At 64.4% G+C, this 24,276-nt stretch overlaps 2 protein-coding genes across 6 annotated transcripts; one reads left to right on the top strand and one right to left on the bottom strand.

The window, feature by feature from the left end:
• The first annotated feature begins 862 nt into the window (after positions 1-862).
• Positions 863-13,774, top strand: LLGL1 (LLGL scribble cell polarity complex component 1). 3 transcript variants are annotated; one of them, XM_080353718.1, is made up of 23 exons: positions 863-1,073; positions 3,612-3,709; positions 5,731-5,812; positions 5,893-6,008; positions 6,417-6,575; positions 6,653-6,815; positions 6,905-7,040; positions 7,133-7,187; positions 7,342-7,499; positions 7,717-7,934; positions 8,043-8,110; positions 8,421-8,574; positions 8,995-9,099; positions 9,781-10,073; positions 10,146-10,299; positions 10,377-10,530; positions 10,628-10,911; positions 11,144-11,408; positions 12,051-12,165; positions 12,264-12,358; positions 12,433-12,556; positions 12,642-12,721; positions 13,210-13,774. In XM_080353718.1, the coding sequence occupies exons 1-22, from the start codon at positions 993-995 to the stop codon at positions 12,718-12,720; spliced, it is 3,156 nt and encodes a 1,051-aa protein (XP_080209844.1). In that variant the 5' UTR covers positions 863-992; the 3' UTR covers position 12,721; positions 13,210-13,774. The 3 variants fall into 3 exon arrangements, with proteins under 3 accessions (XP_080209844.1, XP_080209845.1, XP_080209846.1); XM_080353719.1 differs by having other exon boundaries at positions 12,270-12,358; XM_080353720.1 differs by lacking the exon at positions 8,995-9,099.
• A 104-nt stretch (positions 13,775-13,878) lies between these two features.
• FLII (FLII actin remodeling protein) lies at positions 13,879-24,185 on the bottom strand. 3 transcript variants are annotated; one of them, XM_080353717.1, is made up of 30 exons: positions 24,068-24,185; positions 23,339-23,449; positions 22,186-22,257; positions 21,953-22,033; positions 21,667-21,752; positions 21,356-21,517; positions 21,147-21,250; positions 20,893-21,068; positions 20,653-20,810; positions 20,432-20,516; positions 20,002-20,149; positions 19,744-19,877; positions 19,439-19,648; positions 19,178-19,357; positions 19,022-19,104; positions 18,868-18,942; positions 18,652-18,735; positions 18,410-18,581; positions 18,225-18,329; positions 17,489-17,680; positions 17,181-17,369; positions 16,953-17,092; positions 16,636-16,861; positions 16,311-16,465; positions 16,147-16,207; positions 15,930-16,058; positions 15,719-15,825; positions 15,367-15,472; positions 15,209-15,274; positions 13,879-15,036 (listed from the first exon to the last, which is right to left on the bottom strand). In XM_080353717.1, exons 1-30 carry the CDS (start codon positions 24,128-24,130, stop codon positions 14,902-14,904), a joined length of 3,795 nt encoding a protein of 1,264 aa, XP_080209843.1. In that variant the 5' UTR covers positions 24,131-24,185; the 3' UTR covers positions 13,879-14,901. The 3 variants fall into 3 exon arrangements, with proteins under 3 accessions (XP_080209843.1, XP_080209841.1, XP_080209842.1); XM_080353715.1 differs by having other exon boundaries at positions 19,439-19,651; positions 19,744-19,873; positions 19,998-20,149; XM_080353716.1 differs by having other exon boundaries at positions 14,363-15,036; positions 19,439-19,651.
• Between the last annotated feature and the right edge of the window lie 91 nt (positions 24,186-24,276).

Here is a 24,276-nt window from a genome sequence, read left to right on the forward strand (position 1 = left end):
CAGGGCAGTGCTGGAGTCACCATCCCTGGAGGGGTTGAGCAGACGGAGATGAGGTTCTCAGGGACATGGGTCAGTGCCAGGGGTCGGGTAATGGTTGGACTCGATGATCTTGAGGGTCTCTTCCAACCCAAGTGATTTTGCGATAGCCCCCCCTTACCCTGAGGGTGTTTTCCACGCCAAAACCCGCATCACCCCAAAGTGGCATCTCCCGGGGTTAGTCAGCAGGGAGGGGCTGCCCTGCCCTGCCCAGGTGACTCACCCCCACCCTGGGCCAGCGCCATCACCCAGCTGGGGACAAGGCCCAAATAGGAATGGCAGCAGGTGTCAGGGCGCTGATCCTGGCCCCGCTCAGCACGCTCAGGGCTGTGCTCAGCTCCCGCGCCCAGGCCCGGTGGCCATGGTGCCGCCGTGTCGCTGGGACACCCATGGCGGTGGGGGCTGCGGGCCGGGATGAGGCCCTGGGTCCCACACACACCGCGGTTGTAGGGGCCCTATGACCAGGGTGAGCAGCCCGGGGTGCCCTCTGTGTGCCCCCAACCACACAGAGAAAAAAGGAAAGAAAGAGGAGGAAAGAGAAAATAAATAAATAAAGCGCCCGTAGAGGGCGCCTCGGGTGGGGAGAAAAACTACGAATCCCGTCGTTCCCTGCGAAGGCGCATGCGTAGCGCCGGTGGGAGGGGATGCGCCGCGCGGTGCGCGGGGTCGAGCGGTGATTGGTGCAGAGGGTTGTCAGTCAGGGCTACGCCCCGCCCCGCCGCGGCGGTGCCTGCCCCGGGCTCGGCGCGCGGCGCTCGGCGCTCGGCGCGCGCACCGGGACCCACACCGGGACCGGGACCCGCACCCGGGACCCGCAACCGGTACCGCCCCCCAACGGCACCGGCACCGCCCGCCCCGGGAGCGGCACCGGCACCGGCACCGCCCGCCCCGGTACCGGCCCTGGGATCGCCGGCCCCGCCCGCCTCGCCCGGTACCGCGCCGCCACCGGCCCCACCATGATGAAGTTTCGGTTCCGGCGGCAGGGCGCCGACCCGCACCGCGACCGCCTCCGCCACGACCTCTTCGCCTTCAGCAAGGTGCGCCCGGGCCGGGGGGAGCGGCGGCGGCGGACCCCGGAGGATTGGGGACCGCAGGGAGTCACCGGGAGTGTGGGGCCGAGCCTGGCAGCGGGGTGCGGGCTGTCCCCCCGGTGGCGCAGGCTCCGGCAGCCCCCGGGCGGGATGCTGCCCCGGGGAGGGGAGCCGTGCGCGGGGTACCGCCCCCCGGGGACCGGGGTGCAGCCCCGGGGGTGCGGCCGCAGTGTGGAGCCACACACCGGGACCCCCGGCTGCCCGGGGAGCAGGTCTGACCTCGGGGAGGGGGTGCCGCGGGGTGGCTGCATCCTCGCGGGTGGGTACCGGGACCCCAGGAGCAGGATGTGCCCCGGGGAGCAGGCGGGGGGGCCTGCTGTCCTCCCCTGGGGTGCAGGGTGCACCCCCTCCCGCACCCCAAGGGCACCCTGGGGCGGGATGCGGCAGCCCCCTTCCCAGGCACCACGGGGGTGAGGGCTCCCATAAGCATCCCGGTTCCCGTGCTGCCCCCATTTTTTGGGGTACCCCATAGCCCCCCATCCCGTCTGACCCTGCAGCATCCCAGGCTGTGTGCCCCATATGGGGGCTCAGCCCCTTACCCCAAACACCCATAGCACTGGGATATGGGGGGGCTGGACCCCCTGCATCAGCAGGAAGAGCCATGGTAATGACCCCTGGGGCTGGGGGTCCCCTTGCACCCCAAGGATGGGGGCATCAGAGGCCCAGAGCTTTGTCCCCCTGCCAGCACCAGGGAGGTTTCCTGCTTGGCTCCCTCATTCAGGATGGGGACCCCCCTGGGGCTTGTCAAATGACCTGGGGATCCCACCAGCCCTGGAGTGCTGGACCCTTCCCCAGCAGGACGGGCTGTGCTGGGAGTGCCTGGCTGGGGGTCCGTGTTCCCTATCCCGGGAGCCCCGCGGTGGTGGGACCATCGCCTTGCCATGGCCATGGGGACTGGAGAAAACTGACAGCAGCCCCAGACCGTGTCCGTCCGTCTGTCCGTCCTTCAGCAGCAGCGCGGCACTGGTTGTTTGCCAGGCACTCACTCAGACTCATTGTGGGGACCCCCGGCTTGCCCTGCAGCGGTGCTGGGCTGGAGGTGCAGGGTGTGCTGCGGTGGGGGGGTCACAGCCGGCACCCACAGCCCTGTCACCCCAAACCCCCTGCTGTGGGCAAGGGTCTGGCTGAGGTGCAGAGCTCAGCCCAACTGGAGCCCCTCACTTTTGGGACAGAGGATCCCATGGCTAGGTCCTGCCCAAGCAGGCGCTTTGGGGGGGTCTGCACCCAGCGGGGTGTCCTGGGGGGGCTGGGGAGCAGCCCCACTCCAGAGTTGGGGCCGCCAGCTGCCCACCTGCCTCCCATTAAGGGTTGTTTTTCCTCCCGAGTTCCAGATCTGCCGGGATTTGCAGTAATTTGGCCGGGAACGTGCGTTGGCCGGGCCGGCACTGCCTGCCGGATGCGGCCCCGCGGCCGGGCGGGAGCAGGGAGGGCTGCCAGCAGGGTCCCCCATTCGGGGCTTGGGGAGCTGCATTTTGGGGAAGCATTGGAGGGTCTTTGCTGGGGTTGTCATATCAGTCCCCAACCTAAAGCATCATCAGGTTGTCCCCATGCTGCTCCCACCACCATCCTCTAGCATCCCAGGGGGATTTGGGGGTGACCCTGCTTGGGGCTGCCACAGGGACCAGAAACCACAGGTGTCCGCTAACTCACCCCCCCAGCCCAGCTGGGACCCCCTGGGTGGGCTGGGGATGTTGTCACCCTCCCAAAGGTGGCCCTGGGGTGACGGTGGCTGTGCCAGCGGGTGTGCAAAGCCACCCCAGACAAAGGGAGCGGGTCAGGATCCGGCCAGTCTGGCTCCGGCGGCCTGCAAACCGTCTGATCCCGCCGTCGCCACTCAACCGAGCTGTCCCCAGGGCTGCTCCCCTGGGAGCCCCGTGGGCTGGGGCGGTGGGCGCCCCCCGCGTCCCCCCGCTGCCAGCTGGGCTGCCTCTCCCCAGCCAGCGAGTCCGGGCACGTCGTCACCGGCCGGGACTTCCTTGGGAAGGTGCCCGCGGGCGGCACGCTGCTCCGGTGGGGACGTCCCCGGTGCCGGCGGGTCCCGCTCGCCTGGTTTTGCCGCCCAGCACTGCGGACCCCTGGGGGACATCGTGGTGGGGGTCCCTGTGGGGCTGAGCTGGACCCTGCTCACCCCTCTGGTGGCATCCACACCTTGGGTGGGCGGTTTAGGGTGGGGGGTTCCTTCTCCCAGGTGCCAGTGGGTGGTGGGGTGTCCTGTGCAAGCTCAGACCTACCCCGGCCCTTGGTGTGGCTGTTGGGTTTGGTCTGTTTTGAGGGGTCAGGTGGAAATGGGGTGAGGACTGGTGTCCCCCCTCCCCAAGGACTTTCCCCTTAGGTGGCACTGGGAGACGAAGCAGCATCCTCATGGTCCTGCTTTGCAGGGATGAAGCTCAGGCTGGTGTGGGATGGAACCGTGGGGGCGAGAGGGGATTTGAGTGGGCTCAGGGGTGGGGGGTCCCAGCTCTGACCTGCCTGTCCCTGCGGCAGACGGTGGAGCATGGATTCCCCAGCCAGCCCAGCGCCCTGGCCTACGACCCCATCCTGCGTGTCATGGCCATTGGCACCAAGGCGGGAGCCGTCAAGCTGTATCCTTTTCAAACCCCCGAGGGCAGGAGGTAAGGATCCCCCCCAGACACACACACACACCCCCTCAGCTGCCCCCATCCCAGGCGCACTGGGAGACGTGGCCGTGCTGGCTCATCCGGCAGCGCCTCGTCCATCCAGCTGGGCTGCAGCTGGGCTGGAGAGGGGGGGACAGAGGAAGCCCCCGCCTTGCCCGAAACACCGAGGGAGCAGAGGGGCTTGGCTGTCCTGGGCAGGGGGTGCTTCCCGGTGTCACCCGCCTCATCCCCAGGGAGCTCCTGGCCATGCCACCTTTGGGAGGACAACACGGCGGCGGTTGCCGGATGAGCCCTGCAAGGGGCTGCGGGGCCTCTGGTCGGTTTGGCGCTGGGGTGGGGGGGCTGCAGCAGGCGCTGAGCCCGGTCCCGGGTGGGGGGCCCGGGGTGGGGGGGGCCGAGGGGGACGCGGGGCCTGGCCGGGCTTTGTTGCCGATGGCGTGCAGGGAGACTTCAGCGGGCTGCTGGCGGGCGGCCAGGCCTGGATGCGGCCGCGCTCGGGGGGCCCCGCGCCGCAGGAATGTGGGGGGGGGCGCGGGGGCAGCTGCGCCCGCATCGGAGTTGGGGTCAGAGTTGGGAGGGGGGGGCCACCGTCCTCCCCCTCCCCCAGGCCGGCGGCTCACTGCCTCCCGAGCACAAAGATGGCGGGTTTTGTTCTGCCGGGGCTGCTCCCGTGCCAGCCCCCGCCGCGACGTCGCCGGCCGCTCTGCTCGGCTGCCTCGCCACCGGGCACTGGCTGTGGCCACCCCCACATCGAACCCCTCGGGACCGCAGGGCTGATGCTGTGGGAGGCTGCGGAGCCGTGGGCATCCTCTACAGGGATGGTTTTGGGGTGGTACCCAACTCGGGAGTGGCACAGTCCTGCCCGTGACACTGTACCCGATGCCAGCGCTGCAGCCAGTGGCCACCCAGCCCTGCTCTGGTTGCCACTGAGAAGATGCTTCTGGAGGTTCACGGTGCCGGGCGAGGCGGCAGCTACAGCTGGCCTGACTGGTGCTACTGGTTAGTGGGGGCACCCATGGGTGCTCCCCGGCTAGGATGGGTGGATCCGGCTGCAGACAGCCCGGCATCGAGGGGCTGCTACAGCCTGGGGTGTCCCCTGGGGCAGCTGGGGGTCCCTGGGCTCAGATCGCCATCGTGGTGAGCCAGTGCCACCAGCGTTCCCCGCGGGCTGCCGGTCTTTGGGCCAGCAGCACCATTGGGTGGGGAAGTCCCTGAGCATGGGTGGCATCCCCCATCCCCGCAGCACCCAGAGCCCCCTGTGTGCTCCTCCTGAACACCCCCATGTCTGGCCTCCCCAAAAACCTCCCTGGTTCTCTCCTGGCTCTGCCGGCTCGGCTGTGCCTGGTGCTGCCAGACAGCTCTTGCCTGTCGATCTGGGCAGAGCCGCTGGGCCAGTTCTCAGCAGCGGGGGCAAGGACTGAGGGGCCAGCAGGCACAAACCCCTGGTACACGATGCGCCGAGCTGTAGCCACACCATGCACCGGTGATGCCATGCTTGGGGAAAGCGGCTTGCAGGGTTGGGGGGAGTGGCAGGTCGGGGGGCACTGTGTGGTGCCGGAGCTGCCCCCGGGTCCTGCCCCGGTTCCTGCATTGCCGGTGGAGGAGCCGGGACCAGTCGGGTGAGTGAGGCTGTGCCGGCGCATGCCGAACCCCACCCTGCCGCCGCTGCCTGCTGGGCTGGCCGGGGCTGCCGCAGGCACCTCTGCACGGCCACGGCCCTGCGGCTGAGGAAGAGGAGGGTGGCGTGGGCCAGCCTGGCCCTTGCACACTCACCGGCTCCATCCTGACCTGCGGTGCCCCGGTTGGGGTGCCCTCTGCATCTCTGGGGTGCTGCTGGGGATGCTCAGCCGTGTCTCTCCCTGGGGCTAAACTGGCTCTTGTTTGCAGAACTGTGACCTGGGTGGGGGGGTCCATGGGGTCCAGGCATTCTCTGGGATTGGGAGGGGGCAGCTCTACCCTCGTTACTTCTTTGACGACCGCCCCAGATACGGTGCACCGGGTGTGGAGCTGACGGGCTTGCACAAGGAGATGGCCACTGTCACCCAGCTGCACTTCCTCCCTGGCCAGGTAGGTGGGTGGCCTTGGAGGGGCCTGGTGGCAGCTCCCCCAACCCCCCACCCACCCTGCTGTGTGTCCCCCCCACCCAGGGCTGGCTCCTCTCCCTCCTGGATGACAACACGCTGCACCTCTGGGAGATCTGCCAGAAGGACGGCTGCTCCCACCTGGAAGAGACCCGCAGCTTCGGCCTCCCAGGACGCCCAGGGTCCGATAGCAATAAGTATTTGCCGGGGGGGGTCCCTAGCTGCCTCCTCCTCATGGGGTTGCAGCTGAGAGTGATGCTGCTGCAGACTGGGAATGGCACGTGGGAGCAGCCATCAGTGGGATGGCAGCCAAGGTCCCCTCAGTGGTGGCTTCCCTGCTGAGATGCTCCCCCGATCCCAACTGGGATGCCGTGTTGGAGGGGAAACTCAGCCCTGGGCTTTTTATATGTGCTGGCAGCGCTGGAGGTGATTAATGGCTTTAATTGCTCTTAGCGCGGGTGCTGTCCCTGTTCCCATCCTTCTGGGCCAGCAGGGATGGGGATGCAGCATTGGGGCAGGGGAGGTTTGGGGTCTCTGTGCCGCTCCCCCAGACCCAGCCCGGGGCTGACGCAGCCCCTGCTCGCCCCCAGCTGCTCCCCCGGCATCACGCGGGTGACAGTGGTCCTGCCGATGGCCGCCGGCGCAGTGGCCTGCCTGGGCACGGAGGGCGGTGCGGTTTACTTTGTCACCCTGCCCGACCTGGTGCTGCTGGAGGACAAAACCCTGTTCCCGGATGAGGTCCTGCAGAGGTGAGCCCCGCCAGCCCCGCACCCCCTCCCCACCGCTCCCAGCCCCCTCTGAGCCTCCTGTGTCCCCCTCCACTCAGTGTCCCCGATGAGTACCGCTGCGGGAAGGCGCTGGGGCCCGTGGAGTCCATCCAGGAGCACCCACGCGACGGCGGTCGGCTCCTCATCGGCTACAGCCGGGGGCTGGTGGCCCTCTGGGAGCAGAGCACGCGAACCGTCCAGCACCTGTTCCTGGGGAACCAGGTACTGGGGCTGCTGGAGGAGCAGGGGAGGCTGTGGCCTCGTGCATCCCCCCCATCCTGAGTGTTAACCCCCGCCATGTGTCCCTACAGCAGCTGGAGAGCCTGGCCTGGGAGCAGAGCGGGAAGAGCATCGTCAGCTCCCACAGCGACGGCGGGTACATGGTGTGGGCAGTGGGTGACACCGGCCAGAGGACCCACCAGCCCGTCATGTCCACCATTCCCTACGGTACAGGGAGGAGGGGACTTGGGAGGGTTGGGGGCTGATCACCCCGTCCCAGCACCAGTGTTACAAGTGCAGGGTGTAAATCTTTATTTCAGGTCCATTTCCATGCAAAGCCATCAGCAAAATCCTCTGGCGGACCTGCGAGTCGGGGTATGTCCCTGTGGAATGGGGGACGCTGCTCTAGCATGAACCCTCCCAGCAGCCATGCTGGGCTGGTGATGGGCACAGGGCAGGGGGACATGGGCTGTGGGAGAAGATGCCCCATGGGGTATGGGGTCTGATGGAGGCTGCTTCACCCTCCCAGGAACCCCTTCATCATCTTCAGCGGGGGGATGCCACGGGCCAGCTATGGTGACAGGCACTGTGTCACCGTGCTGCAGGGCCAGACCCTGGCCACGCTGGACTTCACCTCTCGCGTCATCGACTTCTTCACCGTGCAGAGCGCTGAGACGCCTGAGGGAGGTACGTCCTGCTGGGGAGGGGGTGATGGGGGCGTCTCTGCTGGCAGCAGCCGTGCAGTGGTGGATGCCCCATCCCTGGAGACACCCCAGGCCAGGCTGGACGGGGCTCAGAGCAACCTGAGCTGGTGAAGATGTCCCTGCTCATGGCAGGGGTGGCACTGGGGGAGCTGGGAAGGTCCCTTCCAACCCAACCCATTCTATGTCCCCCCGGTCCCCAGGCTTTGAGAACCCGCGTGCCCTTGTGGTGCTGGTGGAAGAGGAGCTGGTGGCCATCGACCTGCAGACGCCGGGCTGGCCCGCCATCCCCGCGCCCTACCTAGCGCCGCTCCACTCCTCCGCCATCACCTGCTCCTGCCATGTCTCCAATGTGCCCCTCAAACTCTGGGAGAGGATCATCAGCGCCGGCGAGCAGCAGAGCCCCCGGCTGTCCTCTGCAGTGAGTGATGGGGGTCCCTGAGCCCCCCAGGAAGGGCTGGTGGAGGGGTGATGCTTGCTCCCACTCCCTGCAGATGTTCTCACTCCATCCCTCCCTCCATCCCTCCAGGCTTGGCCCATCGACGGGGGGAAGAACTTGGCCCAGGAGCCCACACAGAGGGGGCTGCTCCTCACCGGGTGAGTGGCCTGGCAGTGGGGAGGGGGCGTCCTGGGAAACCCCAAATTCACCAGGTGGGAGGATTAGGGGAGACATTCTCAGTACCTTCCCATGGGATGGAGTGGTGGGGGTGGGATATGGGGGGCTCTGGCTGCTCCTATCAGGTGGGCTGACCCCCCCTCTTGTTCAGCTTGGTGGCTGGGTAGGAGTGTGTCACCCGCTGCGTTGTCCCCCTCCCCGTCCCCCCTCCTGGCACGCACACAGGCGGCTCTTGTTAGCCGGGCAGATGTCAGGGCCCTGCGCTAACAGGGCCTCCCTGTGTCCCCCCAGGCACGAGGACGGCACGGTGCGGTTCTGGGACGCCTCGGGGGTCTCCCTGAAGCCTCTCTACAAGCTGGGCACTGCCAGCATCTTCCAGACGGACTGCGAGCACAACGACAGCCTCAACCAGGCGGGCGAGGAGGAGTGGCCGCCTTTCCGCAAGGTGAGGTCCCCAGGGTGGGGGGACACTGGTGAGGTCCCCAGGGTGGGGGGACGCTGCAGTGGACCCCAGCAGCCCATTGTCTTTGCCACACCAGGGGGGCGAGCCCAGAGCTGGGCACAGAGGATGCACCCGGTGGAGCCATCACTGCTGCGCCCGGGGACGTGTCCCCTGGCGCGGGGCACAGCTGCTCTGTGACGCCCCATGGGGACACAAGGGACGCTTGTTCCTTGTGTCCCATCTCGCGGGTCCGCTCCGGTGTCGGGGGAGAGCCAGGGGACACGTGGGGACAGACGTTTCCTGGGCGTGATGCCCAGAGCGGCCCGTGCCCTGCAGCCGGTGCCTGCCAGCTGCTGGGGGGGACAAGGGGGAGGCTGCTTTGCAGCTGTGTGAAGGTGCCAACCCCTCCAATCCCCCCCACAGGTTGGCTGCTTTGATCCCTACAGTGATGACCCACGCCTGGGTGTGCAGAAGATCGCGCTCTGCAAGTACACAGCCAAGATGGTGGTGGCTGGCACAGCAGGGCAGGTAGGGTGGGGGGACAGCTGAGCACCCCATTGGGGTAACACGGCACTGGTGAGGCCCAACCTCAAATCCTGGGGTCAGTTTTGGGCCGCTCACAACAAGAAAGCCCTTGAGGTGCTGGAGCGAGCTGAGAGAAGGGAACGGAGCTGGTGAGGGGCTGGAGCACAAGTGTGATGGAGCGGCTGAGGGACCTGGGGGGTTCAGCTGGAGAACAGAAGCTGAGGGGAGACCTTCTGATCTCTGAACTGCCTGAAAGGAGCTTGGAGCCAGGGGGGTCGGGCTCTGCTCCCCAGGAACAAGCGCCAGGAGCAGAGGAAACGGCCTCAAGTTGCGCCAGGGGAGGTTGAGGTTGGATCTGGGGAACAATTTCTTCCCCAAAGGGCTGTGGGGCATTGGAACAGGCTGCCCAGGGCAGTGCTGGAGTCACCATCCCTGGAGGGGTTGAGCAGACGGAGATGAGGTTCTCAGGGACATGGGGTAATGCCAGGGGTGGGGTAATGGTTGGACTCAATGATCTGGAGGGTCTTTTCCAACCAAAATGATTCTATGATTCTATTCTATGACCCGCACACCTGTATGTGAAGGGCTCCCACCCATGGAGTTTGGCCCCCAGCTTGCGGCAGGGTGACTATCCTTGTCCTGGGTTGGCACATGTCCCCCACCATCCCTGCTTGTCCCCTTCAGGTGCTGGTGATGGAACTGAGCGATGAGAAGTCAGAGCACACGGTCAGCATGGCCACCGTGGACCTGCTGCAGGACCGCGAGGGCTTCACCTGGAAGGGCCACGACCGGCTGGCGCCCAGGAACGGGCCCCTGCCCTTCGCCCCCGGCTTCCAGCCCAGCGTCCTGGTGCAGTGCGTCCCCCCCGCTGCCGTCACCGCCGTCACCCTCCACTCCGAGTGGAACCTGGTGGCATTTGGCACCAGCCACGGCTTTGGACTCTTCGATTATTACCGGCGCAACCCCGTGCTGGCAAGGTACGGGGGGATTTCGGTGCCGGGTAGAGATGTGGTGCGGGTCCAGGTGCTGAGCAGCTTTGGTGCCCACAGGTGTACGCTGCACCCAAATGACTCGCTGGCCATGGAGGGGCCCCTGTCCCGTGTGAAGTCCCTCAAGAAGTCCCTGCGCCAATCCTTCCGCCGCATCCGCAAGAGCCGCGTCTCGGGCAAGAAGCGGCTCAACGCCAGCAGCCCCTCCAGCAAGGTGAACAGAGGGGGGGCCCCCACGGCTGCTCCTTGGCCCTGCTGGGCAGGGACTGACCCCCATGTCCCACTCCCCAGGTGCACGAAGCCAACGCGCAGCTGGCCGAGCAGGCGGGACCCCACGAGGTGGAGATGACGCCTGTGCAGCGGCGGATCGAGCCTCGCTCAGCTGACGACTCGCTCTCGGGGGTGGTGCGGTGCCTCTACTTCGCTGACACCTTCCTCCGAGATGGTGAGACCTCCCCCTTTCCTGGGAAAAGCCCCCGAGCTGGGTCTGGCTGGTCTTGTGCTATGGGGAGGGGGCTCTGACGCTGCTTGTGTCCCCTCAGCCGCCCACCATGGCCCCACAATGTGGGCAGGGACCAACTCGGGCTCAGTCTTCGCCTACGCCCTGGAGGTGCCGTCGCAGGAGAAGTTTTCGGAGCGGGCGGTGGAGGCGGTGCTGGGGAAGGAGATCCAGCTGATGCACCGGGCGCCGGTGGTGGCCATTGCCGTGCTGGACGGGCGGGGGAACCCCCTGCCCGAACCCTATGAGGTGTCACGGGACCTGGCCAAGGCCCCTGACATGCAGGGGAGTCACTCCATGCTCATCTCCTCCGAGGAGCAGTTCAAGGTGAGCCTGGCAGGGGCCACCCACAACGTGTCCCCTGTCCTCTCTGGGTGTCCGCATCGCCTCAGGTGCGAGGATGGCGCTGGAGGTGACTGGCCAGGTCCTGGGGCACTCCTGTGCCTGTCCCTGACGTGGAGGCTCCAAGGGCTCCCATGGCTGGAGGCTGCTCGGGTGTCCCCAAAAACCCTGCAAGTTCCTGTTCTCCCCCAACAAGTGACTCCTCTCAACCCCCCAGGTCTTCACACTGCCCAAAGTGAGCGCCAAGACCAAGTTCAAGCTGACGGCACACGAGGGCTGCCGGGTGCGGAAGGTGGCCCTGGTGAGCTTGGCCAGCGCCAGCTCTGAGGATCGGCTGGAGAACTGCCTGGCCTGTCTCACCAACCTGGGGGACATCCACATTTTCACCGTCCCTGGCCTGCGGCCCCAGGTCCACTATGGCTGCATCCGCAAGGAGGACATCAGCGGCATCGCCTCCTGCGTCTTCACCAAGCACGGCCAGGGTGAGGCCACCAGACCTGGGCTGGGGGTGATGGTCCTGGTAGATCACAGAGTCCCAGGGTGGTTGGGGTTGGAAGTGAGCTCTGGAGATCATCCAGTCCAACCCACCTGCTAAAGCAGGTTCACCAGAGCAGATCACACAGGGTTGTGTCCAGGCGGGTTTGAATGTCTCCAGAGAAGGAGACTCCACAACCTCTCTGGGCAGCCTGTTCCAGGCTCTGGCACCTCAAAGGAAATAAGTTTCTCATATTCAGATGGAACTTCCTGTGTTTCAGTCTGTGCCCATTGCCCCTCATCCTGTCGCTGGGCACCACTGAACAGAGTCTGGTCCATCTGACACCCACCCTGGAGATATTTCATAGAACCATAGAATATCCTCAGTTTGAAGGGACATACAAGGATCATGGAGTCCAACTCCTGTCTCTGCACAGGACAACCCCACAGTTCACACCACGTGTCTGAGGATGTTGTCCAGTGTCTTCTTGAACACTGTCAAGCTTCAATATTGTCAGCATCAATAAGATCCTCTCGCAGCCTTCTCTTCTCCAGCTGAACAGACCCAGATCTCAGCCTTTCCCCAGAGATGCAACATCATCCCTGGCTGCAGCCCCACAGAAGGTTTTTGTTGTCCCTCCCCATTCCAGGTTTCTACCTAATTTCGCCATCTGAGTTTGAGCGCTTCTCGCTGAGCGCCAGGAACGTGACGGAGCCGCTGTGCCGGCTGGAGGTCGCCCGGCTCCAGGACACCTCCTGCCTCAGGTGGGACGTGTCCCCGGGGGCTTTGCCCCTCCAGCACCCCAGTGCCCCCACCCCGTGGCACCGGCTCTGGCGGTAACTTCTCACTATGTCCCTTCCAGCAACAGCTCGATGGCGACGCCGAAACTGCCACAGGCGAATGGCACCCACGTCCCGCACAGCCCTGAGGGCCAGCACTCCCCCAGTGACAGCGACAGTGAGTGACTGCCCTGTCCCTGCCATGTCCCCCGTGTCCCCACAGCTGCCCCCTAGCCCTCCCTGTCTCCCCAGGGTCCCCCGAGGAGCACCCGGCCGCCTTCTCGCCTGGCCCCATCGACTCCCCCAACAGCAGCCTGGAGAACCCGCTGGACACCACCGGGGACATCACCGTGGAGGAAGTGAAGGATTTCCTGCCGTAAGTCAGGGGGGTGATGGTGTAACCAGCACCGAGGGGTCATAGGGGTGTCCCCGGCCACCCCTCATCCCACTCTGTCCCACAGGTCCTCAGAGGAAGCCGAGAAGAACCTGAGGAACGTCAGTGAAGAGGAGGCCCGGCCAGCGGGGATCCTCATTAAGTGAGGTGTGTGGGGGACTGGAGTGGTCCCAAGTGGGCACAAGGGTGGGAAGGAGGCTGGAGCATGGACGAGATTGGTCTGTTCTCCTAAGTAACAAGGATGAGATGAAATGGCCTCAAGTTGCACCAGGGGAGGTCGAGGTTGGATCTGGGGAACAATTTCTTCCCCAAAGGGCTGTCGGGCATTGGAACAGGCTGCCCAGGGCAGTGCTGGAGTCACCATCCCTGGAGGGGCTGGGCAGACAGAGATGAGGTTCTCAGGGACATGGGGCAGTGACAGGGGTGGGTTAATGGTTGGACTCGATGATCTTGAGGGTCTCTTCCAGCCGAAGTGATTCCATGATTCCATGGCACGGCTCTGGCTGCAAACCCCATGGAGCTGGGACAGTTCAAGCTGGGATGCCCCGGCATCCCTGGGGCTTGTAGAGGCGTGGGCAGGGCTGCATGTCCTGGAGACCCCCAGGTCCAATTCTCAGGGGCTGTTCCCATCACAGGCACTGCTGGCACCTGCTGTTGCCCCAGCCCATCTCGGTGCTCGGATTCCCGGGACGCGTGACTCGACTGGACCCCCCGCACCCCCTCCCCACGTAACATAGACTCGTCTCTTCTCTAACCTCTGCACCAGCCGCTGGCGCAGCCCCGGCTCCGGCACGGTCCCCCCACCTCCTCCCCGCCCCCCTGAGCCAGGACCGTGGGGCACAAACTCTTCCCGGGGAAGATCATTTTCTTTTTTATATGCAGTCGAGTGTCACTGTCCCCGGCTCCAGAGCCCCCTCCCAGGGGGTGCTGCTGCTTCCCTGGCTACACAGGGAGGGCTGGGGCTTGTGAACCCCACCTTGTCCCCCATTTTTGGTCCCTTGGGGAGGTGGGGGGCCGGGAGCCCCCAGGCAGGGTCCCTCCATCCCCTGATCTGTGTTTACATGCCCGGCTCCCTGCAGTTTACAGCCCTGTCCCCTTCCCAGGGGTAGCCCAGCGTGGACCCCCTGGCTACCAGGTGGGCACTGGAGGGCTTGAACAGCCCGGGGGGGACACGGTGGGGGGGGTCACAAATGGCCTTTTTCTCTTAGTGGCTTCTCCAAGGGCTATTCTCCGTGTTGGGCTCAGTGCCTGCGGCTCCTTTGTGACACTAATTCCTGCCACCGGTGGGTTGTGGTGGGGGGGAATGCGCTGTGGGGGACACACCGGCTCCTAGCCCCCTCCTGCCCCACCCTGGGGGTCTCATTGTGCCAAATCTCCCCCCCTACCCCCAAGACTCCCCAGCCTTGTCCTTGCAGGGGCTGCGGTGACACTGTCCCTGTCCCTATGTGGCTCTGGGGCTCAGCCTCTCTCCTTTTGGGGATCTGGGGCCATTTTGGACCCCCCCACCCCGGGCTCTCTTGCGGTACGTGTGTGGCTGGCGGGGGCAGTGCTACCCCGGCTCTGCCGCTGCTGGCCGGGGCTGTAGTGTCCCTGGTAGAACCACCCCACACCTCATCTTGGTTTTTTTGTTTTTGTTTTTGGTAAGATGAATTTAGCATTTAGTTATTAAAAATACTGGTTTTTAATATTGAAAATAAAGCATTTAATATCATCTGCCTGGGCCGCAGGTATTTGGGGAGCCTCAGCAGTGGGCTTGGAGCTGGGGGTGGGGGTGCCAGGATTCCCCCCACCCCGTGAGCTGTGGAGGAGCAGGATCAGACTGGGGGGGACCCCGCTTGGGAGTGAGACGGGCGCAGTCAGAGCCTGGCACGGCTTTGGGGGGAACGCTGCCTTTATTGATATGATATTGATGGGCTGGGGTCCAGTGCCCCCCAAGAGAGCAGAGCTGCTCTAATACCCAGGGCTGAGAGCCCCTCACCCTCCACACCCACTGCTCTTCAGCAAAGCATCCTCCCACCCAAACTGGGAAATGCTCCTGTCCCCCAGTTGCAGGGGGAGCTTGGCACTGGTTTGGGGACAGCAGCGTCCCCAAGCAGGGGGTAACGGGGACCCATGCTCCCCCATCTGCTTCCCCCCTCCCTTGGGAAGGGGCTGAGCAGGGGAGACAGAGGGACAGCCTCAGTGCTCCCTGCTGGCCCCAGCTTGGGGAGGAGCAGCTCCAAGTCGTGCTTTGTTGCGCACAGGCGTGTGCGGCAGCGCAGAGTGCTGGGGGGTCTGGCGGTGCCATGGGGGCTGTGACCGGAGCTCTGGGTGCCCCCAGCCCTTACTTAGGCGGGGGGCTTGCGGAAGGCGCTCCAGGCATGGAAGCAGCGGGTGAAGGGCCAGGGCTCGTTGCCTTTCCGCACCAGGCGCAGCTTGCGAGGCCGCGTGGGGTCCTTGGAGCGCATGTGCTGGATGTAGACCTGGGAGGGGAGCGTAGCAGTGGTGGTCCCTGACACTCACCCCCCTCCAGGGCTGCTGTTCCCCCAGCCTGGGAGCTCCACACCGCAGTGCTTAGGGCAGGATTTGGGCTCTGAGGGGAGATGAAGCCCAAATCTTGCTCCCCTGCTGCAGCAAGGAGGAGGGGGTCCGTACCTGGCAGGCCTTGAGGCTCAGCTTGATCTCCACCTGGCTGGTCTGGGTGCCCACCCACATGTAGACCTGCGGGAAGGAGGTGACACCGGGCTCAGCTGATGGAGCCACCGGCAGATCTGGCCCTTGCCACGCTGTCCTCGCACCCAGGATGGCCGCACCTCCCGCCCGTTGTCCAGCAGCATGATGTCATCGTCAGCCAAGTCATCCTGGCAGAAATCAGAGCATTTCTCAGACACGGAGAAATAGCCCTTCTCATTGGAGCACCTGTGGGAAGAGCCAGAGGGGAACTGCGTCAAAGACATGAGTTTGTCAGGACTCTGCTCACAAAGGGACGGGCTGGAGGAGCCGCTTCAGCTGGTTGATGCTCAGGACGGACAGAGTTGGGAGAAGGGCTTTGCCTGGTGTGGGGAGCCATGTCCTGGGGAGACTCAGCCCCCGGAAAAGGGGCAACCAGGCTGAGGAAGGGGACCCAACACAGACCCAAGCAGCCTCTTTTGGGCCAGGACCCACCTGAAGAGACGGGAGTGCTTCATATACTCAGCGTCTTCATCGTAGGGCTTCTGGCTGCCAATACCAACCCAGAAGAAGTTTTCAGGCTCTTCTCCCTCGTTGATCACCTGCAAGGACAGGCATGGGCTGAGCCTGGCTGTCCCCTGCCCTGCTGGGCGCTGTCCCCCAGGTAAGCTGGCACCGAGCCCTACTGTGTGTTCCCACCGCTCACCTGTTTGCTGTAGGAGTCATCAAACATCTGGTTCATTATGTCCTCAGCCAGCTTGGCCTCGTCAGGGTCAGCCGCCCGGCCCACCCAGGTGTAGACGATGCCCTGGTTGTCTGTGCTCTCAAATGGCACCTGGGGGGAGCACAGGGGTCAGAGCCACCCCAGCAGGGAGGGGGACAAGTAACTGAGCATCCCTGAGATGCTCAGCCATGAGTGGTACCTTGAGGATGAAGCAAAACTCAGAGTTGAGCAAACCAGCATCCGTGTTGATCTGGATGCACCTAGAAAAAAAGCCCAGGAGGTCTGGTCAGCAGGAGCTGGGGCAGTTGTGGCCACCGGCACTTCCCCTGCCTGGGGGCTGGCACCCATGGGTGCTGGGCTGACCTGGTGCAGAGGGCCCCCCCGTTGGTGCGGAGGTGGTAGAGGCTGGGCTGGGGTGGACTGGTCTTCTCCTTCCGCTTGCCGCGGTGGATGACGAACCTTCTCTTGAAGTGCGAGAGGAACTTGGGGTTCTCCTGCTGCTGGGTCATACGCACAACCTGGCCAAGGGGTGGGTGTCAGCAGGGACCCCTCCAAATACAACCCTAAGCCCCAGTTGCACCCCCACCTCTTCTGCCACTCCCCAGCCCTCGGCCTGGGGGGCAGAGAGGGCAGAGGGGAGCAGGGAGGCAAAGCTGGGGGACCCTGTGTGTGCCCTCAACAGCGTCACCTCCAGTTTGCCGGGGAAGAGACTCTCGAACTTCTTCTGGAGGCTGAAGGTGAAGGTGAGCCAGCCCATGTTGGAGGCCTCCCGGCCCTGCCAGAAGTAGACAATGCACTGGAAGTCTTCCTCAGGCTGCTTCTCCTCCTCCTCTTCCTCACCATCCTCCTCCCCTTTGCCTTCACCCTTCTTCTTCTTCTCCTCCTCCTCCTCGTACTCCACCGGCACCCAGTACCTGAGGGTACAAAGGGTGGTGTGAGGGATGGGGATCTGGGTGGGGAGAAGGGGGCCCAGCAGCCCTGGGGAGGGGACAAGCCAGGTGTCACCTGCAGAGGAAGACGTAGCAGTCGTGGGTGTGGAAGTGGCCAAACTCCTCCTCAGGCAGCCGAGCGAATTTCTTCCCCTCCAGCACAAAGCCCTCCATGCCGTCCAGGTCCTCGTTCCACTCCTCCATCAGCTGCTCCGCCTGCAGCCCCACACGTTCCAGCACCCCACAGCCACCCAGCCCCCCTGTCACCACCCGGGGGGTCGCAGGGGACGGTCCCCAGCCCTACCTCGCTGAGGGGCATGGGGGGCTGGCGGGGCAGGAACAGCGCCGTCAGGTCCGCCTTCATCTGGTCCTTCTTCTCGGCGTCCTTGCGGACCTTGCCGGCCAGGCCGCCCTCCTGCAGCACCGTCTCGGCGTTGCGGGTGTAATCCACGCGCAGGACGTCATCCCAGTTCTTGAACTTGGACTTGAAGACCTAACTCGAGACGCAAGTAATGGACCCCGGGTCACAACACGCTCCCTGGCACACAGCACCCTGTCAAGGGGTCTGTCCCCCGGTCTCCCTCCCTGTTTGCAGGCACGTCGCTGCTGTACCTGGCACTCGGTGCCCTCCAGGTTGCGGGTGACCATGGCGTGCTTGGGCCGGTGCAGCATCCCGCACAGCTCCTGGCTCAGCTTCAGCGCCGCCGCACGCACCAGCCGCGGGGATTTCCTCCCGATCCAGATGAAGACGTCGGACCAGCAATCCAGGATGTACACGCTCTGGGTGTCCAGCAGGCTCTGCAGCTGTGAGCACGGTGGGGACACAGGTCAGGCATCCCTGGCTGGAAAAAGCCCCGCCTGCCTGCTCCCAAAAAAACAACCAGGAAGGGCAGAGCATCCCCCACGCTGGCCAAACCTGCCCCTCCCAGGGCAGAGCTGGAGGCAGAGGGGACACAAAACCAGTTGCACTGGTCAAAGTGGGAGTGCAGCACTGTGGAGAGGACCTGGGGCTACTGGTGGATGAAAGATGGGACATGAGCCACCAATGGGTGCTTGCAGCCCAGAAGGCAAATTGTATCTTGGGCTGCATCAGAAAGAGCGCGGCCAGCAGGTCGAGGGAGGTGATTCAGCTCAGACATGAGGAAGAAATTTTTGCCTCTGAGGGTGGTGAGAGCCTGGCCCAGGTTTCCCAGAGAGGTGGTGGATGAACCATCCCTGGAGACATCCCAGGCCAGGCTGGACGGGGCTCTGAGCAACCTGAGCTGGTGAAGATGTCCCTGCTCATGGCAGGGGGGGCACTGGGGGAGCTGGGAAGGTCCCTTCAACCCAAGCTATTTTGTGATCCTACCAGCCGCATGTCCGGCATCAGATCTGCCTTCAGCCTCTTCTTGTGCTCCACTGAGAGCCTGTAGTTGATCTGGGGCAGCTCCAGGTACCCCAGGCCCAGGCCGACCTGCAAGGGCAAGAGGATGGGGGTCAGGGGGCTGCAGGGCCCTGGCAGCACTGACGGCCCCACAGATGGTGGGTCCCCACCTTGTAGAGCTTGGGCTTGTGGGGCTGGAAGTCATCGGGCACACAGGGCCGGATCTCCTCGGGTTGCCCCCCCAGCACCTCCCAGAACTCGGGGGGCTCCTGGCCCTGGGCGAGCAGCGTGATCTCCGCTTTGCCCTTCCGTTCGTTCTTGTTGATCTTCTCGGCGAAGAGCCTGTGGCGGGAGCGGATGAGGTGGCAGGGGGGCTCCCCGCAGCCCCCTCAAACCCCCTGACCAGCCCTACCTGGCCTTGGTGGTGCTGCTCAGCGTGGCCTGGCGCCCGCGCCACACGAAGAGGTTGAGGCCGTGGTCAAGGAGGAAGACGAACCTGGAGGACACAGAGGTGAGAAGATGGTCAGGAGAGAGTGGGGTGGGCTGAACCCCCTCTCTACAATGTCCTGGGTGGCCCCTGCCAGCACCCTGTCCCCACACAGTCCCCCTATGTCCCCTCACTGCTCACCTGGGGTCCAGCGATGTCCCTTTCAGTGCCACCGGCTCCAACTTGACATTCTTCTTCCCATAGACACGGTACAGCCTGGAGGAGAGACAGCCACAGTGGGACATGGGGGACCACCTGCCCCACGTGCCCCCCCAGCACCTGTCCCCAGCGGTACCTGGTGACATATTGTGTGTCTTCGACAGTGAAGAAGCCACTAGCTGTGCCACCCTCGATGTAGGAGATGTCATTGTCGAAGACCTGGGGGCAGGGAGGGGGTGAGGGTGGGAATGGACGGGCTAGGGGAGCATGGGGGGCCGGGGGTTGGTGTCACCTGGAGGAACTCGTCGCTTTCATCTCCCATCTCCTCTCGGATGCTGCGGCACTCGGCCCCCAGGTAGTTGCGGAGGTTGACGGCGTGGATGGCAGAACAGGCCTTCTTGTCCAGCGTGGCCTCCTGCCCGATCCAGTAGTAGATCTCCCAGTTGAGGGACCCGTTCTCATCCAGGAAGGTCTGGGGAGAGATGGGGTGTGAGAGGGGATGGCCACAGCCCTGGGCTGGGGACATGGGGGACCCTTGGTCCTGGCTGGGCACCTTGAGCACGATGTAGCAGTCGGCCTCATAGAACTTGCCGTGGAAAGCTTCATCCACCAGTGTGGGCACGAAGTTCTCGATCTGCCAGACGGAGACGCCGGGCAGCTGCCCCACGTCCTCGCTGAAGAACTCGGAGTAGTCCAACTGCGGCTTCTCCAGCCCCTGGTCCCACCGGCGCGTCTTCAGGTCTGGTGCCTTCGTCTCCCCACTCTCCTACAGGGACAGGTCACTAAGCTGGGGACAATGGGGTCCCACCTGGGGTGGCCCAGGGGCACCGCAGAGCTGCTCTCCACCCCCACACCCACCTCTATCTTCTTGTTCTTCTCCTGGGCCACGTCTGACATTCCCTTCAGCACCTGCTTGGCCTGGTCATCCTGGGTTGAGTCTTTGCGGCGCCGGAGCCGCATTTTGCGAGCCAGAGGGTCCTTGGTGCTGCTCCCTGGGGATGTGGGGACGGGGTGAGGGGCAGCTGGGACACCCACACCTGCCCTGGGGCAATGCCGGGGCATGGCTCGTACCCCAGCCCCGAGGCAGGGACTGTCCCCACGTCCCCGCACACTTGCCTGCGGCAGCGGCTGCCACGGTGGCCGGGGAGGCTCCGGCCAGGCGGAGCTGGTTCTGCAGGGAGAAGTCAATGTTGTACCACTCCGACGTGCGATCTACTGGCTTCGGGGGCATCACCAGGTTGGGGTTCTCTCGCACGTCCAGGATCTGCCAAGGAGGGGACAGGAGACCTCACTGCTCTGAAACATGGCGACACTGAGGGTGTGGGGTGGGATGGGAGACCCCCGCAGCACCCTGGGCTTCAGTGAGGTGAGGAGATGCAGAAGGAGCCACAAATTACCTCCTGCCTCGGCTGAGCCGTGTGCCAGACTCATATACTGGCCCCCAGATCCCCTGTCCTCACCTTGTCCCATCCACCCCTGGGGACCCAGGGCCAGGTGGGGGCTGTGGTGGCCCCAGCCCATGGTGACGCGGGTGGTGGGCTCTCACCTCCACGTCCGTCAGGAAGTGTATGGCCTCCGGCAGCGTCACCAGGCGGTTCTTGTTCAGCACCAGCTTCCTGAGCTTGGAGCACCTGAGGGACACGGAGGATGGTGAAGGGCCAGGCCAAGGCCACATCATTCAGGGACACTCACAGACCCTGTGTCACCACACAGCCTCTGTGTCCCCTCTTGGGGACAGAGCAGATCCAGCTGTGGGCTGTCCCCGACCTGCACAGGCTCTCAGGAATGAGCTCCAGGTTGTTGTTGGCCGCCATGAACTCCTCCAGGTTGGCGAGTTTGCCGATGCCCGAGGGGATCCCATCAAAGTCAAGCTTGTTGGAGTTCAGGTACATCTTCTTCAGCTTGGTCAGCTTGCAGATAGCTGACTGTGGAAGGAGATGGGGGATGAGGGAGAACCTGGGGGCATGGAGACACGGGCAGGGACCCCACGTGTGGGCAGGGACATACAGGCAAGGAGGTGAGCTGGTTGCGGGACAGGTTGAGGGTCTCCAGCTGGGTCCACTGGTCAATGCAGAGCGACAGCTCCGTGATCTGGTTGCTGCTGAGGTTGAGGCGCCGCAGGCTGCCCAGGGTGTAAAGGCACTCAGGGACGCGGCTGAGGTCGTTACAGGACAGGTCCACGTCTGGGGGAGGAAGACAACGGGGTGATGCCACCGTCCGGAAAGCCCCGTGCCCAGTGGGAACGGACACCCCAGTCCTACCTGCCAGGTTCACCAGCCCCTCGAGGCTGGTGGGCAGGTTGCTCTGCGTGCGCTGGGTGTTCCTGAGGTGGAGGGTCTGCAGGGCCGTCATGGCCGGGAGCTGCCTGCATGCCAGGAGAGCCACAGGGCAGAGACGGCGTCAGGGCTGGATCGGGAACCTGGCCCAGCCCCGAAACTGTGGGATCCAGCCTGGAAAGTGAGGGCCTTACCGGAGCTGTGCGTGCAGGAGGGGGTTGTTGTTGAGGATGAGGGTCTGGAGGTGAACCAGGCGTCTCATCTGCGGCGGGAGGCTCTCCAGCTTGTTGTCGCTCAGGTCAAGGTAGAGCAGGTCCGTCAGGTTGATGAAGAGCTGGTTGGGGATGGTCTCGATGCTGCGGGGACATGGGGATCTTCAGGGCTGCCCAGAACCCGCACCAGCCCTGGGCTCCCCCCGGAGAGGGGCAGGGAGCAAAGTGAAGAGAGGGGTATGGACGAAAGTGGCCATGACCAGAGGGAGATGGTTGCCCTGGCCCAGACCCACCTGTTGTGGCCGAGGTTGAGGACCAGCATGTTCTTGGCATTCTCCAGTTCCCGGGGACACTCTGTGAGCTGGTTGTAGCTCAGGTCCTGGGGCAAACAGGCATCACTCTCTGCCCCACACCCAAAAGCTGAAGGGAGCTGGGGAGCACTGAGCCCTGATTTACACCCTGGATGCTCCTCAGGCCCACTGTGCTCCCCAAAAGGGCACAAGGGGCCACTGAGGCACAGGACCAGGACCCAGGAGCCTGAGCTGGCTCTTGCATTAACTGAGGAGACTCTGTACTTACCAGCACCGAGAGGTCATCCAGCTGGAAGATATCGTCGGGGACCCCCGAGTTCTTCAGACTGTTTGCACGAGCCACGATGGCCTTGGAAGGGGACAGAGAGGCAGAACTGCAGCCACTTGCCTGCTGAGCCCCTCGTGTGGCCAGGGATGATCCTGGGGTGTCCCCGGAACCTGAGAGGTGCCTGGGGCCACCAGTGCTGATGCAGGTGGGACACAGGAAGGGGGGACACTTACCCGGAGGCAGGGCAGGCCGGAGAGCTCACCATGGAGCGTGGTGAGGCTGTTGTGACTCACGGAAAGGTGCTCCTGTGGGGAACCCCAGAGAACCCCAGTGAGCAGAGACAGGAGCCAGGGCTGCGGTTGGGCCCCCACGCCAATGGGGAGTTCCTGGATCCCAGAGGAGCTTGTGGGGCACGGGGTGAGCTCAGCCCTGACCCACACAAGGATGCTGGGATGCTCCCAGTCTCAAACTGGTTCCAGTGTGCCCACACTGCCTCCGCACCCCTTGACCCTCGGGGCAGACCTGGCTGGGACATCCCAGCCCTGCTGCGGGGTTCGGGGTGCTCTGGGCTGCTGCAGCCCCGTACAACCCCCCAGCAAACAGCCCCCAGTTCCTGGAAACACTTCTCACTGGGTGATCTGGACACAGGCAGACATGTGGGGACCAGCAAGGAAATCTTTGTTTTTCTCTGGGTATCACCAGCTGGTACCTGCTCAGGAAAATGAGGAATCGGCAGACTGGGGGTGAGATGCCGGGTTTAAACCTGGCAGGAGGGAGGGAGCCCAGCTCTGAGCAGCACAAAGGGCTTCCCCACTTGCTGCCGCCAAGCAGGGCGCACCCAGCACAGTGGCGAGGACTTTTTGGCAGCATTTTAAGTGTTGTGTTTGTGTGACGCTGATTTAACGATGTCCGTAACGTGCAGGACGCCGCCAAAGCAAAGCTCAGACGTGGACTCCAAGAAGGGCCTGGTCATGCACAAAGCTTGAGCTGCCTAAAAAAACACAGCCAGGCAGCTGCCAGCTGCTGCTCTTTATCTCTTTTAGCAAAGGAGGAGGAAAAAAAGGCCTCAAAACCTTAATCCTCCCCATGCTAAACCTTCATTCTTCCGTTCTATTAAAGGGCAACGGATCTAAGTATGGGGTTTAGTCTGGTTTTCTAGGAAAACAAGGTGAAAGCCAGTACAAGTCTGTCTCAACCCCGCTCCTAACAGCTCCTGCATCCAATTTCAACCACACGTTGTAGCTCAGCCCTATTATTAGACACCAGAGCATCCGCTGATGAGCCACGAGCCTGGCAGGCACCGGGCTCCCGGCAGCGCCGCGTGGGGCCCCGTCTGACCCCACCGTCCCTGTGGGAGCCCTGGAGCCCCCAAAACGTGCTGCTCACCAGCTTCTGGAGGGCAGCGAGCTCCTCGGGCAGGTAGCAGAGCCCCGTGCGGTTCAGCTTCAGCCAGCGCAGGCTGGTCATCGCCTTCACGTGCTCCGGGAAGTAGCCGCCCTGTGAGGAGGAGGAGGAGGGTGAGAAAAGCACCTGCCCCAACAGGGTGAGGACCTGGGGACCCAGTGTGACCAGCCTTGTGAGGGCAGGCGGGGACTGGGGTCTATGGGATGGGACTGGGATCTTATGGGGTCCTATGGGATTGGGAGATGGGATCGCCCAGTTCTACGGGATTGGGAGCTGTGGGGAGTAGGATCACCCAGTTTCATGGGATTGGGAACTGGGGGGGACTGGGACCACTCAGTCCTATGGGATCAGGAGCTGGGGGTGGTTGGGATCGTCCAGTTTCATGGGATTTGGCCCTGGGGGGGCCACCATCACCGAGCTCTCTGGGTCCCCATGGGTTGGGGGAGAGGTTGCCCAGCTGTAGGGACGGGGGGGTCAGGGATCGCCAAGCCCTGTAGTGGCTTTGGGGTCAGGGGCCAAAGCTCCCCTAGATGAGCCCCCCCGTTTTGGAGACAGGAACAGCACGGGGGGGCGACATCGCCCAGCCCCAGGGGACCGGGACGGGGGAGCTGAGCCTGCGGGGACCGGCCCTGCGGTGTAGGGACCCAGGATCACCTGGAGCCGGGCTGTCCCTCCCTCCCTCCCGCAGTGTCCCCCGTCCCTTCCCCGCACCTTGAAGTCGTTGCCACTGAGATCTACGCCGCGGACGAAGGGCAGGACCCCGGTGGCCGCCATGGCGCTGCCGGCGGAAGGGCGGAGGGACCCGGCGGAGCCGCACGCCCCGCCCGGCCCCGCCCCCTCAGCGCCCGGCCCCGCCCCGGCGGTGACGCTCGGCGGGAGAGGGGCGCGGAACTGGGTTCTGCTTCCGAGCGCGGGTGGGC

Source organism: Nesoenas mayeri, assembly GCF_963082525.1.
Source record: "Nesoenas mayeri genome assembly, chromosome: 15".
Taxonomy (NCBI): Eukaryota; Metazoa; Chordata; class Aves; order Columbiformes; family Columbidae; genus Nesoenas; species Nesoenas mayeri.

Bases quoted from the DNA above. Each gene is read 5' to 3' on its own strand.
- LLGL1 (XM_080353718.1), top strand. From the start codon at position 993: ATGATGAAGTTTCGGTTCCGGCGGCAGGGCGCCGACCCGCACCGCGAC. The intron at 8,111-8,420 runs GTGAGTGGCCTG...GTGTCCCCCCAG, and splicing joins AGGGGGCTGCTCCTCACCGG to GCACGAGGACGGCACGGTGC. The intron at 9,100-9,780 runs GTAGGGTGGGGG...TGTCCCCTTCAG, and splicing joins TGGCTGGCACAGCAGGGCAG to GTGCTGGTGATGGAACTGAG.
- FLII (XM_080353715.1), bottom strand. From the start codon at position 24,130: ATGGCGGCCACCGGGGTCCTGCCCTTCGTCCGCGGCGTAGATCTCAGT. The intron at 19,358-19,438 runs GTGCCCAGCCAG...ATCTCTCCCCAG, and splicing joins ACTGCTACATCGTGCTCAAG to ACCTTCCTGGATGAGAACGG. The intron at 15,473-15,718 runs GTGGGTCCTGGC...CTCTTCCCACAG, and splicing joins AAGCACTCCCGTCTCTTCAG to GTGCTCCAATGAGAAGGGCT.